The 19,389-nt window shown below is 41.3% G+C and overlaps 1 protein-coding gene across 1 annotated transcript in view; it reads right to left on the reverse strand.

Annotated features, from left to right (window-relative positions):
• Positions 1-19,389, reverse strand: part of PPP1R1C (protein phosphatase 1 regulatory inhibitor subunit 1C) — a 94,179-nt gene that overhangs the window by 12,141 nt on the left and 62,649 nt on the right. The window contains exon 5 of the mRNA XM_030209869.1: positions 956-1,105. Within this exon, the coding sequence (XP_030065729.1) occupies positions 956-1,105 (150 nt within the window). The remainder of the gene's footprint in view (positions 1-955; positions 1,106-19,389) is intronic.

Consider the following 19,389-nt stretch of genomic DNA (forward strand, 5'->3'; position numbering starts at 1 on the left):
TGCAGCGCTGCATACGCTTTGTAGCACTAAGAAATGCTAAATAGTAGTAGTAGTAGTTGAATGTAACTCACCTGAGCTACTACTGAAAAAGGTATGAGCAAATCTAATAAATAGTGATCTGAAATTACTGCATGTTATTGACAAGATCATGTAGCCTTTTTAAAGATGTATGGCCACTGCCTATGAATGACTCATGATGTTTGATCTTTGCCTTTTTTTATTGCTAATTTATAGCTTTTCTCCAAACCTACTTATTGACCTCATTGCTGTCTTTACACCATTTGGATGCTCAAGTTAAACCAGGGAGATACCCTTTTTATGGATTTTGTTTTAATTTTCTCAGGTGCTATGTCATCAAGAATTTGTCTACTTAGGTGTCCTATTAAGTGATAAAATCTGCAGGATTACATGGCATGTTTTGTTAGTGACTGGGACCAGAACAGCTCTGTGTCTACTTTGTCTCTTGTTCTGTACAAGATGGGAGGGTTTGAGACTCTTGTCATTGTATTCACTTCACGCCAATTAAGGGTGAAGGTCAATTTACAGTGGTCTGACCATGGGATTTTGGACCACAGGTGATTATTAACTGTGTGATTGCTAGGATGGATAAATCTAAAGGCAAATAGGTCTAATAGGAGACCTTTAATGTGGGAAGATTTTGTGTCCGGTCTTAAAAAATTCCATGAAGATAAATTATTTAGGTCCTTAGAATTTGCATCATTAGGTTTTTGAAAGAGTAAACAATCAATTCAAGTATGCCATGGGCCTAGAATCAAATAATGTGCATTAAAAGAACTGAGGCACGCTGTTAGTAAGTGATTCCCAACATGAGGTACATCGGTGAATTCATTTTCATCATCTTCATATCATTACTACCCTACTCATGAAGAAATGATTCCAGCTGAATAGAATCTGAAGGTCTGACACCTCCTATGTGCCTTAAAGGGTCCCCTACCTGGAACAAATGGAGCCTGGTGCTGAAATGGAGTGTCTTTTCTCCTTGGTTTCTTAGGCATATCATCTGCCTCTGTTACTGTCTGCTGCTGTATGGTGCTTGAGGACTGCTGATTAGCATTATATTTAATAGAAATTGTCTGTCCACTGCCTGTAGATGTAACAAAGTAAAACAAAGAAAATAAACTAATACACTTTTTTTTATCTAGAAAGAAAAAGAATTTCTTATTTTGGGGGTAATTCTATAACTGGGCACCTCAAAGTTGTACAGTAGGAGCCATATTCTATAAAGGAACCTGGGTATTTAAGTTCCATTACAGCAGGGGTACGCAACCCAGTCCTTGGGACACACCTTGCCAGTCATGTTTTCAAGATATCACCAATAAATATGCATGAGTTAAATTTGCATGCACTACCTCCATTGTATGCAAATCTATCTCATACATATTCATTGTGGGTATTCTGAAAGCCTGACTGGCTAGGTGTATCCCAAGGACTGGATTGAGTACCCCTGCATTAGAGAATATTAGCATAAACCCAGTATGAGGCGGATTCTATAAATGGAGCCCACATTTCCACACACAAAATTGGCACTATCTTGAGCCAATTAGTGCCAGTAATTGGGTAATAATAATCAATTATTGGTGTTAACTGGAAACATTTTGGATCTGAATACGTATCTTGCTAAGCACTATTCTATAAAGATCCATGCACAAATCTTACAGTGGTGTGGCTACAAGAGGGACATGGGCAGGTCAGGGCATTCACTAAAGATGTGCACTGTATTACTTTATACTGGGGATCTCTTTTTTTTCACTACCATGTGTTTGAGCCCCATTTACTGAATCTGTTTCTATATGTGTACCTGGCATGTAGATGTGCACACTACACCAGCCATAGAGCTGGTGTGCTAGCTTGTGGCATAGCTATGGGTGGGCCTAGGAGAGCACAGGCCCACCCAATCTAGGGGCCCCCAAAGCACCTCATTGGTGGTGCCTTACTCCTCTAACTGTCCCTCTCTCTCATGGCAGCTGCCTGCCTCTCTCTGAAACCCTCCCCCCGTCCCCATCTACTTTGAGCTGTCTAAGGCAGTGATTCCTGTAAGCAATATGCACCAGTCCTGCAGGCTTCTCTCTACTGCATCCCACCATCGATAACATCACTTTCTGTTTAATCAAAGGTGGGGATGCAATAGAGGAAACTGAAGGGCTGGTGCAGGTTGCTTATTGGAATCGCTGCCAGTGACAATTTGGAGGTAGAATGGGGAGGGAGATAGCAGCAGATGCCGGGTTGGGGTGGGGGGGGAGGGGGAGAAAGATGACAATAGCAGGGGCATAAGGAAAATTTTTTAAAAACTGTATGTACATACAGGTGTGGGAGTGGGAAGGATCCTCCCAGGTTAACTCAGGGTCCACCCAAAATGGCAGGTCTGGCTATGCTCCTAGTGTTAGCACCTAATTGATGCAGGGACATACACAACTTATAGCACTCTGTAAGTTTTGTATGTAAGTGGGGGGGCCTACCTCTGCCCCGCCCATGCTCCACCTCTTTGTATGCTCCCTTGCAAATACATACTATAGAAATTAAGGGGATATTTGCAGATTGGTGCATAGGCAGCATGCTAGCATATACATGCACAACTGTGCACATAAATGCCAGTACTCTAAAAATTTACGCTTGTTAGCACACACATAAATATTGGCACTTAGAAATAGAATTGTCCCCAAAATGATCACCTGCTGAACAGATTTACCAACTGATCCGGACAGCCTGAATTTTGGTAATGCCTAACTGCATAAATAGCATGCAGTCCTGATTTTCTTAGTAAAATATCCGTAAGTGCAATGGGATACAATTGGCAGCGTCTGAGCCTCTCCAGGTAACATAGTCATTTGGCAAATCTACCTTCAGAAAAATAGAACTAAAGTGTTAAACATCAAAATGAAGCAAAGCACAAAAAAGCCCCTACAATAGTTATCAAAAGAAAAGGTTATATTGCAGAGTAGTAGATATTACTAAATTATATGTTAAAATTGTAATGAACTAGTGGAGGCATACTGTGAAAATGATAAAACTATCTTAATACCCACACATATTCTACCCTACAATACTATAATAAGGAGATCTGAATAATGAACATACATCTTTAACCTGATCCTCCATGCTCATCCTCAATACCATACCCTACTGATGGCTATATAGATTCAAAGATCAATACTTTTGATGTGTTGGAGATGTTTTAGGTTAAAAGTTCAATACAATATTTTAAAAGCAATATACTGATAGTGTTTAGTAAAGCCTGGACAGATGTTTTCAAAATTAACTGGATGAAGGACAATATGGTACAAAAATGTAGAGGTCTTCATAAGATCCCTACATAGAATAATGGAAGGAATATGCATTCAGAATTAGTTGGATGAGGGATATGTGGGACAGTTGACCAAGAGGGGCCTCATCAGAGTTATAGGGACAGGATCATACCCTTTTCTTCCCTTTCTTTCAGCCAACTGTGATATGTTAAATGTTAACCAGTGTTGAAACATCAGGTGCCTTCCAGAAAATAAGATTCAGTAGTCACTGTTGCAATGGGTCTAACATTGCTTTTCTAAGGAGGTAGTGTGGTTAAAAAAAGGTCTTTCTCATCAAACGCTTAGATTACCAGATACCTTCATGAAGTGATTGATAGGAAAATTAGTGCCCGTAATGTACTTGAATAGTTTGGTTTGCTCAGATTTACTTTAGGCCCCTTTTACTAAAGCCAGGTCTGGTTTTCAGGATTTTCCCAATGAATATGCATGAGATTATTTGCATACAATGGAGACAGCACATGCAAATAGATCTCATGCACATTAATTGAGGAAATCCTGAAAACCGACTGGATTACGGCCCTCGAGGATCAAGGTTGTACAACCCTATACATGCAAACTAGATCATGGTACATGGTAAGTGCCCACCCATGCTCCTTACACATCTACACTCCTTCACAGTTATATGCCCTAGAATTTAAGTGATAGCATTGTCGAACAGTACCTAAGAGCAGCTACACAAATAACTGCAAGTTGGTGTTAAGTTGTGCCAATTAATTCCTATTGTTGCCAATTATTGGTTGTTAGTGCCAATACACACCTAATTAATTAACTTACATGCGTAGCTGCTAAAATTCTATAATTGGCGCACGCAAATGCATGCTCAAGGCATATAAATTTTCATTCGAGATTATAGAAGGAGGAGGTGTGCAATGTTTTCTAGGCACAAAAATGAAAGCAATGGCCTACATAGGTTTGATTTGATTTTGTTTTGTTTTGTGTTTTTTGTTTTTTTCAGTTGATGCAAATCCCATAGCAAATGCACCTGCAGATGCCAAGATGAGACTGTCAATAGGGCCACTTTTCATACAGAGTTCTGGTGTTACAGCTTTTTTTTTTTTTTACAGAAATAGTACTTATTTGTTATATGGTCATAGAATAACAGTTTTTCTAAATTGAACTCCAACTACTCATGCTATGAGAGAGACATTTTTCCTATGCACCTTTCTGGCAAATTCCTTCTGTATTTCCTCCTTGAAATTCCCATTTATTTGTATCACTAAATATCAAGGAGGCACATTTATCTTAACTAACCCAAGAGATCTGAAACCATTTCTTCAATGTAAATTCCCCAGTGACAGTAGAGCTGTCATACATCCTCCTGGAGCATGTCTGGCTCAGAGTTATGTTGATAAAGACTAGGTCTGTTGTCAAGTAACTTGTTTATTTCTGATTTACCTTTATATCTGATTCTCTGACATATTTATTTATTTATTCATTCCTTACAATTTATAATCACAGAATCACTCGAGCTGCCCTCTGCGATGAAACTCATCCTTTATTGTTGACTATAGGTCCTCCTTCTCCTCCACTGTTAACTCCAGGCTTTGCTCCTTTTCTCTCGCGGCACCTTATGCCTGGAATAGACTTCCCTGGGCCCTGTACATCTAGCTCCATCTCTACCTGTTTTCAAATCTATGCTGAAAACCCACTTTTTCACTGCTGCTTTTAGCTCTAGCCACAATTGTCCTCCCCTTGTCCCTTCCTCCCTTCTCACCCATTACTTCCCTCACCCGTAACTGTCTTGTCTGTCTGTATTATTTAGATTGTAAGCTCTTTTGAGAAGGGACTGTCTCTTTATATCAGGTGTTCAGTGCTGCGTGCGACTGGTAGCGCTATACAAATGCTAATAATAATAATAATAATATATGTAATATATAATTTTCCTATTATTGTAGACATTTTGATTTTCTATTTTTGTATTATGGGCTATGTTTACTAAAGTGTAATGAGGTTCTGCTGTTACTGTGCATTAATTGCCCAAATTAATGCAGAGTAACAATAAAGCATTGCATTAATTGTTAGGGGTGTTCCCAGCATCTTCCCAAACAGTTAATGCAGAGGAAATCTCTTTACCATTGCTGCACGCTATCTGCCATGTTAACAGTTAATGCATGTTAACTACCTCTGCACTAACAGGTAAGGCACAGTGTCTATTCTATTCTATTCCAATGCTTTTATACCGCATTTACCATATATTTTAAAGCGGTTTACAACAAGAATAAATATGTCAATCAAATATGATTGATAGCTTTCAATCAAATTTAAATTTCTGAGAAAATAAGCCTACAAAGTATACTATCCTGCTTATAATCGAAAGAGAAAAACGCCTATATTTTGCGACCCAAATCAGAAGATGGGCGTCTTTCTCCTGTGGGCACCCAAATCAGTATAATCGAAAGCAATTTTGGGCGTTCCAACTGCAATCCATCGCGGAAACGCGCTATAGTTGATGGGGTGTGTCGGAGGCGGCTGGTGAAGGCGGAACTGGGGCGGTTATCGGACGAGGAGAGATGGGCATCTTTAGCGATAATGCGAAAAAAGGCGTTTTACCGCAATTTTGGGTCACTTTTTTGGACCCTTTTTTTCATGAACAGGCTCCAAAAAAGTGCCCCAACTGCCCAGATGACCACCCTGCGAGGGAATTTGGGGATGACCTCCTCGGACTCCCCCAGTGGTCAATAACCCACTCCCACAAAAAAAACACTTAAAAAACTTTTTTTTCCAGCCTCTATGCCAGCCTCAAATGCCGGACCCACCTCTATGACAGCAGAATGTATTCTATCCTGTGACACCCTTTCCCTGGTTCTGATGTGGCTCTCGGGTGAGTGTGACACCTTTTCTGTTATGTGGGTGTAGGGTATTGGGCTCCGTGATTCCACTAGCTTGTGGCAAATGCTCACGATGTTGGTAGTTGGTAGGCTCTACTCCCATGGTGCTTTTCCCCCTGCTTACTGGGTCAGAGTGTGCCCTGTTTTGTTTCCGGTGTCCATGAGGTAGTGGCCATTTTTGTAAGCCAGTTTTAGATCCCTTTCACGTGTTAGCCACGTTACAGAACTTAGTTCTTCCCTTGAATGTGGCTGAAAGAGGGCATTGTACAGCATCCTGCCAGCTCTGACCTACTGCTCATCTCAGTACCAGGGAGACTCGTTGCCAGTGGGGCACAACCTCTGATCTGCAGTTAACTGTGAGTCTTCAGGTGTCAACTGGTGTGCCAATGTTATATAGCAGCAACAAGTCCTAGAGGCCTGCGTGTATGCAGGTCCCTGGAGCACTTTTAGTGGGTACCGCAGTCCACTTCAGCCAGGTGGACCCAGGCCCATCCCCCCTACCTATAACATTTGTGCTGGTAAATGGGAGGTCTCCAAAACCCACTGTACCCACATGTAGGTGCCCCCTTCACCCCTAAGAGCTATGGTAGTGTTGTACATTTGTGGGTAGTGGGTTTTGGGGGAGGGGGTTTGGTGTTCAGCACCCGTGGTAAGGGAGCTATGCATGTGTTGAGTGGAGGAGTGACCTAGTGGTTAGGGTGGTGGACTTTGGTCCTGGGGAACTGAGGAACTGAGTTTGATTCCCACTTCAGGCACAGGCAGCTCCTTGTGATTCTGCGCAAGTCACTTAACCCTCCATTGCCCCATGTAAGCCGCATTGAGCCTGCCATGAGTGGGAAAGCGCGAGGTACAAATGTAACAAAATTTTGAAAATAAAATGTGGGAACTTTTTCTGAAGTCCACCGCACTGACCTCTAGGGTGCCCAGTTGGTGTCCTGGCATATCAGGGGGGCCAATGTACTATGAATCCTGGCCCCTCCCATGACCAAATGGCTCAGATTAGGATGTTTTTGATCTGGGCGTTTTTAGTTTCCATAATCACTAAAAAAAAACCAATCGCCCAGCTGAAAAACGTCCATTTTTTCGAAAATACGGTCTGTCCCGCCTCTTCACATACCCGTTTTCGGACATAGACGCCCATGGAGATAGGCGTTCGCATTCGATTATGCCCCTCCACATCACTTTCTAACTGGACAACATTACTATAACTTCACCTAACTGTAAATTGTAAGCAACTTTGAACCACAACTTGTTTTTGGAAAACAGTGGGATACAAGAGTGCATAAATAAATAAATATAGATAAGATTTTAAGACCTTACAAAAGAGATCATAATTGGATATCAGTCTCTAATAGATACTGGTATACTATTCCATATTTTTGCACCTTGGAATGAAAAAGAATCTTCCCAAATGGATTTCAATTTCATTTTCCTTGTAGACGGAATATCAAGTGTCAGATTTTTTGAACTTCTCAAATGTCCTCTTAAAGCTGAAGATGGTATCAGATGCCCTACCGTTATCAAATTCATGCCAAGCAGTTTTAAATTGAATATGAAATTCCACTCTTAACCAATATAAATTTTCCAAAACAGGACTAACCGCTAAATTTTCCCAGACCATAAATCAATCGAGCAGCAATATTTTGCAAAAGCTGAAGATGGGCACAATTGATGTTTGTTAATATTACAATACAATGAATTACAATAATCGAGTAGTGGAATTAAAGTAGCTTGCACAATTATTCGGAATCCAGATGAACTCAGAGATGATTTAATTGTTCAAAGTTTGTGTATATTGTGAGAAGTAAGAGGTTGGTAGGACCGAGGAGAGTCCTGGGGGTGGCTACAGGTGTAGGAGGTTATGGGCTGGGTCCTGTGTAGCTAATTAACCACTTTATACCCCACCGAGTGTAAAAGGAAGAGAAGTGAGCTAGCAGCAGAAGAAAGAAGATTCCCCTGGAAGGAACTGGCTAACCCTATGGACTTGTGGTGGACTGTGTGTCCAAAGGAGATCAGCAGGCTGGAAATCCTGGGGTAAGAAGTCCTAAAGCATTAGTGTTTGACTGGTGTGTCAGTACTTATAGGAACTGTGTGTTTCAGTGAAAGGACTGTGTGTCCAAAGAAGGAAGGACTGTGTTGTCCAGGACTGTGTGTCCAAAGAAGAATGGACTGTGTGGTCCAGAACTGTGTGGTTCAAAGAGGGGACTGTGTGTCCCGGACTGTGTGGCCAAAGAAGAAAGGACTGTGTGTCCAAAGTACTGAGCGAGGCGGCTGCAAAAGCCTGGGGTTGAGAGTCCCCAAAGTATTGGTGTAGTACTGAGCCCATGTACTGTGTGGGGAGGCTCAGTGTGAAGATCTATGAAAGCCTAAGTATTAAGCTAGAAGAAGTGTGCCCAGGGGCTGGAATAAAGAGTTACCTGAGAAAGATGCAGGTGGTGAGACCTGTTTAATTTGCTTAGTGGGAACCAGGTCACCCTGAGCGAGAATGGGTAGCACACTAATTTGCATATAATCTGCATATTGAGAACCAGGTCACCCTGAGTAAGAAGGGGGATATCACAACATGAAAGAAAAATTCTCTCACAAGTGCATTAATTTGATATTCATAAGTAAGTCTAGAGTCCAGAATTATACCAAGTATTTTAGATTAGACTTGATCTTTAAGGAAATATCTGAAGACAGATTTATTATTTCAGAGGAAACTTTTGGAGTCTCCAAACCACACTAATCTAGTCTTCTGTGTATTAAGCTTAAGGAAATTTAGGCCCTGTCATCTACTAATTTTCTATATTGTTTTAACAGCGAGAAGTACTTTCCCAAGTTTCAGAACTGGACATAAGAACAAAAATACCATTAGCATATGACAAAAAAATATTCACTGACTGTGAAAACATCCCAATTGACTCTATAAACATTAAAAAGAAGTGGAGATCCTTGAGGAACTCCACAACCCAATTTCCAACTATCAGATTATCTCCCATTCTTCCAGACACTATAATATATGGCACTCAAAAAGACGAAAACCATTTAAGTACAACCTTCCAATTCCCATTTCACTCAGTCCTGAAAAGCAATAACTTATGATCAACAGAATCAAACGTCACTGATATATCGAATTGTAAGAGTAGTACATCTGCACCCTTGGACAAGTAGCATTTTATCTCAGTTGTTAATACTGTAAGCATTGTTTCAGTAGTGTGTATAGCACAAAATCCATGCTGACAGAAATGTAAATATGTAGAATTCTTCTAGAATGAGGCAAATTGGAAGTTTACAACAAATTCTAAAATTTTGGAATAGTAGCAACTGGTCTAAAATGTTCAGAGTTGAATGAGATCACCAATGAAAGGGAAGAGGAGTACCAAAGTCCAGTCATACAAATATAACTCTCAAAGTAATTGGCAAAGAAAACTCTCAAAAGAGCACCACAACTATAACTCTGTGAGGTGCATTCGTATTGTTTGAAAGGGTAAGGGAAAAAGCCTCTGATTCAAGCCCAACCTCCAACCCAATCGTTATAGGTTAATAACAAGGGTGGAGTTTGTATGTATGTAAATATTTTCATCATAGGCAAAAAACCCTTTTTTTTTTTACTCTGGTTCCATCCAGAGTTGGAAGAGACCATGTGAATTTTGTGCAAGTTGGAATTTATAGAGAACTAGCCGTTAAGCCTGTTAAAACGGGCGAGATTTCCAGCTACCCTCCTCGCCGCCTCTCCCTCCCCCCTCCGTGGCGGGCCCCCTGCACTGACCTGACAGCGCCTCTCACCTCCGTGTGAAAGCGCTGCAGGCAGCAGCAGATCGCTCTGCGGGTGAGGGTTTTTTTCTGACATAACCTTCTAAATGTTTAACTAAAATTGAAAATGTGAGATATATTTGCAATGACCCATAACACTTGAAAGTCTTTCTGCTTAATAAATTTGCTGGACAATCTGTTGCAATGGCTGGTACTGGAAAGACTGTAGCTACTTCATAATGGAATGGTTGGGCATAGGCGTAGTTTGACTGTTTAATTTGGGGGGGCAAAGAATGGGCGGAGCATATTAGCATATCATTTGCATATATACATATGCAAATGAATATGCTAATGTGGAGGAAGGAATTGAATTTACAGGCAAAATATCACAGATCACATTTCAAAAGCTGACACATTTCAATTAATAAATTATGAATAAAATACTTTTATCTACCTTTGTTGTCTGATCATTTAGTTTTTCTATTCGCTTTGGTCCCAGTGTCTTCTGTTTTATTCAGTGTCTTCTTTCCAGTAGGCTTCCCTCTGCTCCCCACCCCTCGCAGTCCCATCCATCTCTGCTCCTCCTTCTGCTCCCCACCCCTCGCAGTCCCATCCATCTCCTGCACCTTCCCTCTGCTTCCCACCCCTCCCAGTCCCCATCCATCTCCTGCTCCTTCCCTCTGCGTCCCACCCCTCCCAGTCCCATCCATCTGTTGCTCCTTCCCTCTGCTCCCCACTCCTCCCAGTCCCCATCCATCTTCCCTCTGCTCCCCCCCCCCCCCCCCGCGAGGTCCAAGATGGTGACTCCGTTTACCCCCTCTCTTCCTCCCTCCCTCCCTCCGGTGCAGGCAACAGTCTTCAGCTTTTTCAGCGTTCCTGGCAGCGGTAGCGATGTACACGCTGCCTTCCGGTCTGCCCCAGAAGTCTTCTCTTCAAGTTCCTGTTCCCACCTATGCGGGAACAGGAACTTGAAGAGAAGGCTTCAGGGCAGACCGAAGGCAGCGTGTACAACGCTACCACTGCCAGGAACGCTGGAAAAGACTGCTGCCTGCGGCGGAGGGAGGGAGGGAGGAAGAGAGAGGGGTAGACGGACACACTCCTCTCCGTCCGCTACTCCGCTTGGCTTCCCTGCCCTCTCTGTCTGCGTCCCGCCTTCCTCTGACGTCAGAGGAAGGCGGGACGCAGACAGAGAGCAGGGAAGCGAAGCGGACGGAGAGGAGCGCGTGCGTGCATGTGTTTTTTTTTTTTTTTTAAACTAATGGCGCGGCGGCGCCTCATCGTCGTTTGGGGGGGCATTGCCCCCCCTCGCCCCCCCCCCAGTCTACGCCTATGTGGTTGGGAGATGAGTGAATCTGGCCTTTATTTTCTTTCTTTCTTTTTTTGTTTTTCTTTTCTTAATGTAACTTCCCTTATTTTTTCTTTAGCATTCCTTCCTCTTCATATCATAGGCTTGGTAGAGGGTTCAAGTCATCTTTTTTTTCTCTCCTTTCCTATTTTGTGTGTGTATGTTTCTTTCAGTTTTTGCAATTCTGATATGAACTTTTACCTTATTTTCCGTGCAAGACTTTTTCTTGTAATTATTATTTAAAACTTAATATGTTTTAATTGAAAAAAAATGTTGGCTACTGTATGTTTAGTTAACTTTTAATCATGCTCCCAAAACGCCTTCTAACCATCCTCCACTTATCTGGATGTCTGGCCAAAAGTTACCTGTTCAGCAGCCCCAAATTTTGAAAGGAACATATTTATCCATTTAACAGTTCAAGGCATGCAGATGAATCATTTTGAATAATGATCCAACAATTTCCTACTTGACAAAGTCCTTTACGTGATTGTCAGTTTCTTGGCCTTACTAATGAAAGTCTTATCTGACACCCCCCTCCCCCTTCATTGTGTCTGTCACAGAGATCATTTCAAAATGGTAGATTTTGATTTTGCTGCTTAAAACAAAAATATCAAACCTAGAAAATAGAACCTGACTATGGACCAAAAAGCAGCATAATATGTCTGCATTATTGTATGTGTAGGTACACAAGTAAGGAAATACATTTCCATTCCATGAATACGTAAGTCAGCGTTAAAAAAAATAATAAAACAAGTTATGCTCTAGATCTATATGGACAATGTTCCAATTTCATTTTTATTTGATTTGCCATTTAACAAATATGGTTAAAGTTGCCACAGCAAAACTATATAATAATAAATTTAAATCATAAAGTTCCTAAACTTTAGATATACAGCTAGAGAATTCATGAAGAGATTTCATATAGTCTAAAATGTAACACATTTGTGAAGCATTCTAGAAAACCAGATAGTTCCTTTAGAGGCTCATTTTTAAGCACATAACTTACAGAGTTCATGGGTAACTATGAGGGGCATTTTCAATATGACAATCTAATCCAACTTTGGACGTTTGCTCAAAATGTCCATAACCCAAATGGCGAATATAGCGATATTCAAAACAAAAAAAACCTCTAATGTTTTTTTCAAAAATGACCACTTACTAGATGTTTTTGTGCTCTATGTGTTTATCTTTTTGGTCCATTTTTGAAAAAAAAGCCATCTAAGTGAAAAACACACAAAATCAATCTATTTGGATGTAGGAGGAACCAGCATTCATAGTAGACTGGCCACACAGACATCCCAGCAGAGCAGTGGGGCACTGCACTGGACTTCAAATAAAAAATCCCAGGTACACATCTCATCATCACCCCCTTATATAGTATGGTAAGTCCTCTAAAACCCAACAAAAATCTACTGTACCCAACACCATTAGAATAGCCCTTATATCTGCAGGTGTCATGTATATGTGGGTACAGTAGGTTTTTGGTGGGTTTTGTGGGGGCTGACATATTCCACCACAAGTGCAACCGTTAGAGTAGATTATGGGCCTGGGTTCTCTTCTTCACAGTGCAGTGAACCGACCACTAGGCTGTTCCAGGGACCTGCTTGCTGCTCTAATAGGACTGGCCTTAACATCTGAAGTTGTCATATAGGCTGTCATGTAGACTGTTTCTTTCACGTCTTTGGGGGTGGGTGGGTGGGTGGGTGGGAGGGTTCAGTGACCACTAAGAGAGTAAGGAAGGGCCATTCTTTTATTCCTCCAGTGGTCATTTGGGGCACTATTTTGTGGCTTGGTCATTATTAAAACAGGTCTAGCTCAAACATTTTAGTTTTAGTCCTGGACATTTTGGTTTTGTTTCATTATGGCAGGAAAAACTTCCAAGTGTTAGAAACACCCTAATCCCTCTCCCAACACACTCTTGATACACCTCCTATTGATTTGGATGCACTGCAGATGAACTGCATAGATAAAATGTCTGCAAAATAGGTTTTGAAAATAGCGATTTGAATGTTTTGGCAAGCAAAATGTCCAAATGCTGCTTTATGCCACTTTTAAAACATTTTTCTCTTTTGAAAATGAGCCCCTATAACTTTGTAAGTCTACGTCCCCTGAAAATCCCTTAAGGTCTCTTTATGCTAAGTTGTGTTAGCTAATTAAAACGGGAATTGTCATGCACTAACAGCATGGCACTGCATTAACAGCTAATTGCCACTTTTAACTACTAAGATGAAAATCTCAATTTTAGGGAGTGAATGGGTGAAAACTGCGAATTGCAGTTATCATGAATGTTACTAGCACACGTGATCTTCTATAAAGATAGAAACATGAGGCAGTTAGCTTCACCTCTAGAGGTGTAGTTAATTGTGTTCTGTATTATCTGCCATGCAGTTAACATGGGATAACCAGCTTTAATCTGAACTGAAGCTCTCTAGAAGTACTGGGAATACCCCCAACAGTTGCCACATAGATTTTGCACCTAATGCACCTTAACATTCTTAAGTTAGCTGCAGAAATTTTGCTTACTTTAATAAATAAAGGCCTTGGGAAAGTAGCATTCATGAGCGGTGTGTAGCCTTTAGCAAATTGCTAATTGAAGAACAAAGTTAATTCTTCCAAACTGAAAGGATGAACATGACCTTTTAAAATATGTTTTTCTTTCTAGGCTAGGTAGCTTTATCCATAGCATAATATATCAAGTCAGTTTGCCCTATGGCTAATAATAGTGTAATATCACAACCAGTTTGCAAGTAATATCCTGTACCTATTGCTAAAATTTACTATGTCAACAGAAGCAGAAAACAGAAAACAGAAGCAGTCCAATGTTGCTTACTGTCCTTTGCACTATAATTAAATTGCATTAGTTCTTTGGTAGTGGAAGAAATGAGTACAGAATAAAACTGGAAGTACTGATGTTTAAGGAAAATATTTGGCATGCTTATGAAAATTACATTAAATGAAATTCATAAGAGCCTTTATATTGCTGGTAGAATGGTGTGGCTCTCAAAACTGAAGTACAGTTTACAAATACACTATTCTTTCAAATTATGTCCAAAAGCAAGTCCTTTTCTAATCCAATTGGCTTCTGATTTCTCTGTGGATGATAACCATATCAGTATCTCTTGATTTTTACCCATAAATTCTTTGAAATAATCATTTTCAAAAACACTTTAGCTCTAAATATAACCCATGTGCAGGGGCAGCATTGCGTTCAACTGTATAGAAGCATTACAAGACCGGGTTGGAAATAAAACATTGGAAATGAATTCCATCACTAGCAGCATAGATTAATGGTTGAGCAGTGGATTAAGAACTAGGGAAACCAGGTTCATATCTTACAGTCATTCTTTGTGATTTTGGGCAATTCACAATCCTCTATTATACCTGAGGCAATCTTAGGGGCCCTTTTACTAAAATGCTTTAAGATCTGGGTTTAATACATTTTAATGTGGGACTTTCCCATACATTAAGCCCAGATTTTCTGTGGTAGTATTTTGGGCATTTTAAATAATTGTTTTTGCAGGTCCTGCACTAATCTTTATTTTACCACATGGGACTTGTAGCAAATTATCTGAATAATTCTTCCACACCCATGGCATGCCCCCTTCCAAAAAATCTTAAAAATAAATAAATAACATGTAAATAATATACCTTTTTTTGCACACTATCTGCGCATTAAGGCTTAACGCTCTTTAGTAAAATGGCCCCTTAGATTGTAAACCGTCTTGGTACAGAAAATTAAGCCTACTGTACCTGAATGAAACTCACTTTGAGATTCAACTGAAAAAAGTGTGAGTTAAATCCAAAATTCCTTCCCTTCCTGTAAAGTTAAAAATGATGGGGCCAATATCAGAAAGGATCACATGCTGGTCACACAGGGGCATTTTTTTAGAACCCCAGCTCAAGGAATTACATAACATTTGACCTATATGAGTTATTAAGCAGCCAAACAATGGGGTTAAAATTGGGGGAGGGAGAGATTTGGGTTGGGCTGGGGCAGCTTAAAATGTTATATGGAGAATTGTGAAATTTAGCTATTCTCTATCCCCCCCCCCCCCCCCCCCCCCGCCCCCAAATCAGACTGCTCAGATAGCTGGTATATGTTTAGCTGGTTTAAAGTTAACTGGCTGTCTTTGACTATTAATTTAGCTGGTTAACTTTAACCCGGCTTAAAAATAAACTGGATATTCAATGCTGTTCACCGGAAACAGCCTGGCATTGAATATACGGGCTGACCATGGGAGTTAGCCGGGCTCCCTCCCATGGTCTGAATATCAGCCCCTATAAGTTCTGTGAGGTTAAGTGAACTGCATAAACAGCAGGTATAACTTTACGTAGATAAGTTAGCCATGCAGAAGGTAATTTTAAAAAGTTTTTTCGATGTTTAGAGTCTGTTTCATATGCAGAAAAGGTTTTTTACAAAATTGTACTGCAGTATATTTATAGAAATATGTTGGCACATGCTTATATACATGCCACATGTAGGCATTCTAGAGTGCAGTGTTTGGCTGGTACCTCAGTGGTCTATAATGAGTTCTATGATGCTCAACATATTTTTAAGTAATTAGAGAAATGGAGAAATGAGTGTGATGATCAGATTTGCAGATAGGCCTAAATTATTCAAAGTTGTTAAAATATGGGCAGATTGTGAGGAAATGCAGGCAGTCCTTGTGAGACTGGGACTGGACATCTAAATAACAGATGAAATTTAGAGCCCTGTTTACTAAGCCACACTATAGGCATGTGTAACGAAATGCCTAGTCACCTGCCTGGGGTTAACCCGCGGCCACTTAGAGGGTCTATCCCCAGCACAGCTCAGGTCAGCCTGCACCTGCCACTTGTGCTCTACACTAGTACTCTCCTCCCACTGACTGGATCACAAACGCCACTGGACTAGTCTCCTGCTCTCAAATTATCCCGTGATTTCTAGGTTACTGGGGCCACACTCCCAGTGGCCCCACAGTTCCCAGAAAGCACTCACAGACCCAACACACAAACAACCAGGATTCTTTATCAGTCCAGACAGCAGAGTCAACAAACTATACAGGTTTGCTGTCACACTGGAACAATGAACAAAAAATGAGCAATCAGCAAACAATAACAGGTAACTGAAATATGGATTAATTATAACACTAACTAAACATCTATATACTGTCTAAACAGTACCTGGGAAAGTCAGGACATATAATTTACCGAGCCTCAGCAAAGAAATCTGTCTCTCTTTCCTCCCAGGCTAAGACTGAAGCAACAGCCAGTACTACTGGTTAATTTTTCAAACTCCAGGCTAATCAGAGCCTAGTCAACAAGTTTTAAATGTATACTGCTGCTTGCTTCCTGTTTGTGTTAAAGAAAAAGAATATTCAGGGACCCTTTTACTAAGCCGCGTAGGCGCCTATGCGCACCCTACATGCATCAATTTGGAGTTAGTGCCCAGCTACCGTGTGGCCCATGCGGTAATTTCATTTTTGATGCGCGTCTGCTATGTGCGCCACAAAATATATTTTATTTTCAGTCGCATAGTGAAAATCGGGTAGTAACTCCGACTTGGTGTGCGTAGGTGATTACCACAAGGTTAATGCGAGAGACCTTACTGCTATGTCAATGGCTGGCGGTAAGGTCCCAGACCCAAAATGGACACACGCCAATTTTGGCAACAATTTTAAAAAGGCCTTTTTTTACAGGTGCACTGAAAAAAGGATCCGTGTGAGTCCACAACACTGGCACATGCCTACAACTACTGCAGCCCATTTTTTAGCGCACCTTAGTAAAAGGACCTCCTCAGTCCCCTATAACAGTTTTGCAACAAAGAAACACCATCTGATGGCCAAATAGGAGAAATACACTTCAGGATATAATTAAAACTGGAAAATACCTAATACATTTTACAGACTTAAAACACACTGTTTCTTCACAGCATGCTAGCATTTTTAGTGTGCGCTAAAAATTAGCACATGCTAATGCTAGAGACACCCATAGGAATATATGATTTCTCTAACATTTAGCTTAGCTAAAAATGCTATCACACCTTAGTAAACAGGGCCCTTAATGTTAAGAGATGTACACAGGGAAAAGTAATCCTAACTAAAGTACACAATGCTGGACTCCCTGCTAGGAGTCATGAACTAAGGAATGGATCTGTGAATCATTGTGGACAATACTTTGAAAGGCTCAGCTCAGTTTGCCGCAGTGATTTAAAAAAACAAAAAAAGCAAGTAGAATATGTATGGAGAATAACATGGAGGATATCACTGATCCATGGTGCAGTTTTGGCCACTTTACCTGCCTCAGGGGATTGGTATTGAAACCCTCTCAATTCACTCTCAAAAATAAATAAACAAATATAAATATATAAAACACAGCTAATGGTACAAAAAAAGTAACAGAATGATAAAGGGAAGCCTCCTCTATGAAGGAAACCCAAACAGGTTAAAACTCTTCAGCTTGGGAAATTGTTGACTGAAAGAGGATATGCTAGAGGTCTATCAAATTATATGTGATGTGAAACAGGTATATAGGAAAACTTGTTTACTCCGAAAACAAACCGGAAGAGGGGGTTCAGGAACTCCAGTTGGTGGCTGTGGGCCTCATGTGGCATCATTGTCTTTCAGTGGCCCCTTTAAGATGAAGCCTGGAAGCATCAGGCCTTAGCTTTGTGGCCCAAGTGTTCCTGGGACGGCATAGTAATATGGTTTGCAATGTTCACTGCAAGAATGAGGTGTTTTGTAAGCATTTGCCTGCTTTGCTTCTCATTACTATGCATCTTATGGTAACCTACTGTACATATCCCTGTGTTTTGGCAACAAAACCTGTGTTGAGCCCTTTAAAGTGTGTTAAGGGGCAAATGGAGGAGTGGCCTAGTGGTTACAGTGGTGGACTTTGGTCCTGGGGAACTGGGTTCAATTCCCACTGCAGGCACGGGCAGCTCCTTGTGACTCTGGGCAAGTCACTTAACCCTCCATTGCCCCAGGTACAAATAAGTAACTGTATATAATATGTAAACTGCATTGACCCTGCTATGAGTGGGAAACAGTGGCATAGCCAGAATGTAATTTTTGGGTGGTTCAGTGGGTAGGTTGGGTGGGCATGCATTTCCTCTTCCCTTCTCCACCCCCCCCCCCGACATCCCATCTGAGCCCCCCTGCAAGACCCAGTCCCCACCTGCCTACCAGCTCCCATAATCGACGAGCAGACAACCCTCTTCTTCCACCTGGCACCGAGCCTTTAAAAAAAAAAAAACGGAGAAACTCCTCATGTCTGCTGTGTGCTGCTGTAAAGCAAGCAGCAAATTGCTTCATTGCGTCGGCCCTTCCTTCACTGTATCCCGCCCTCTGATGTAACTTCCTATTTTCGCGAGGGTTGGACACAGTGAAGGAAGGGCGGACGCAACGAAGCGATTTGCTGCTTGCTTTACAGCAGCGCACAGCAGACGCGAGGCGTTTCTCCGTTTATTTTTAAAGGCTCGGTGCTGGATGGAAGATGAGGGTCGTCTGCTCGTCGATCATGGAGCTGGTAGGCAGGTGGGGACTGCAGTGCCAGCAGAGCACCCCCCCCCCCCCCCCCCCACCTGCTGACACCAGGGGCGGACGTTGGCTGGGCGGGCCTGGAGGGAAACTGGCTGGGCCTAGGCCCATCCAGCCCCGCCCGTGGCTACGCCCCTGGTGGGAAAGCGCGGGGTACAAATGTAAGAAAAATAAATAACATACTTTATTGCTGTATTGCAACTTGATAACTACTCTGCTAAATGTCTTCCTTATCCTTTGAAGAATTTGCATTTATTTTCTTTCCTACTTTTTTTTTTATTTCATTTTAGATCATTTTTCTCTTTCTGGTCACCTCCTGCTTCTTCCCCTGATTTTATCCAGTATATTTCAATATCCCCGGGACTTCTTCTTTGTGTTTGCCACTAAACCAATGGGAACTCACATTTCACATGGTGGAAGGAGAGGTGTAACAAAACAAAATTAAATATCTGAAAAGTGGAGAGCCAACAATATTTAAATAATAGGCTCTTGAAACATGCTTTTGTAAGTGGTTTTTTTTTTTTCAATTTTCATTTAAATTTTAAAGCAGGCGGAAGAAATTGAGTATATTTATTTATAGAAAGAGTGGAGGCAGTGGAAATGAGGACAGTGAATGATTTCAAGAACCTCTAGGACAGGGG

Source organism: Microcaecilia unicolor, chromosome 7 (genome assembly GCF_901765095.1).
Source record: "Microcaecilia unicolor chromosome 7, aMicUni1.1, whole genome shotgun sequence".
Lineage (NCBI taxonomy): Eukaryota > Metazoa > Chordata > Amphibia > Gymnophiona > Siphonopidae > Microcaecilia > Microcaecilia unicolor.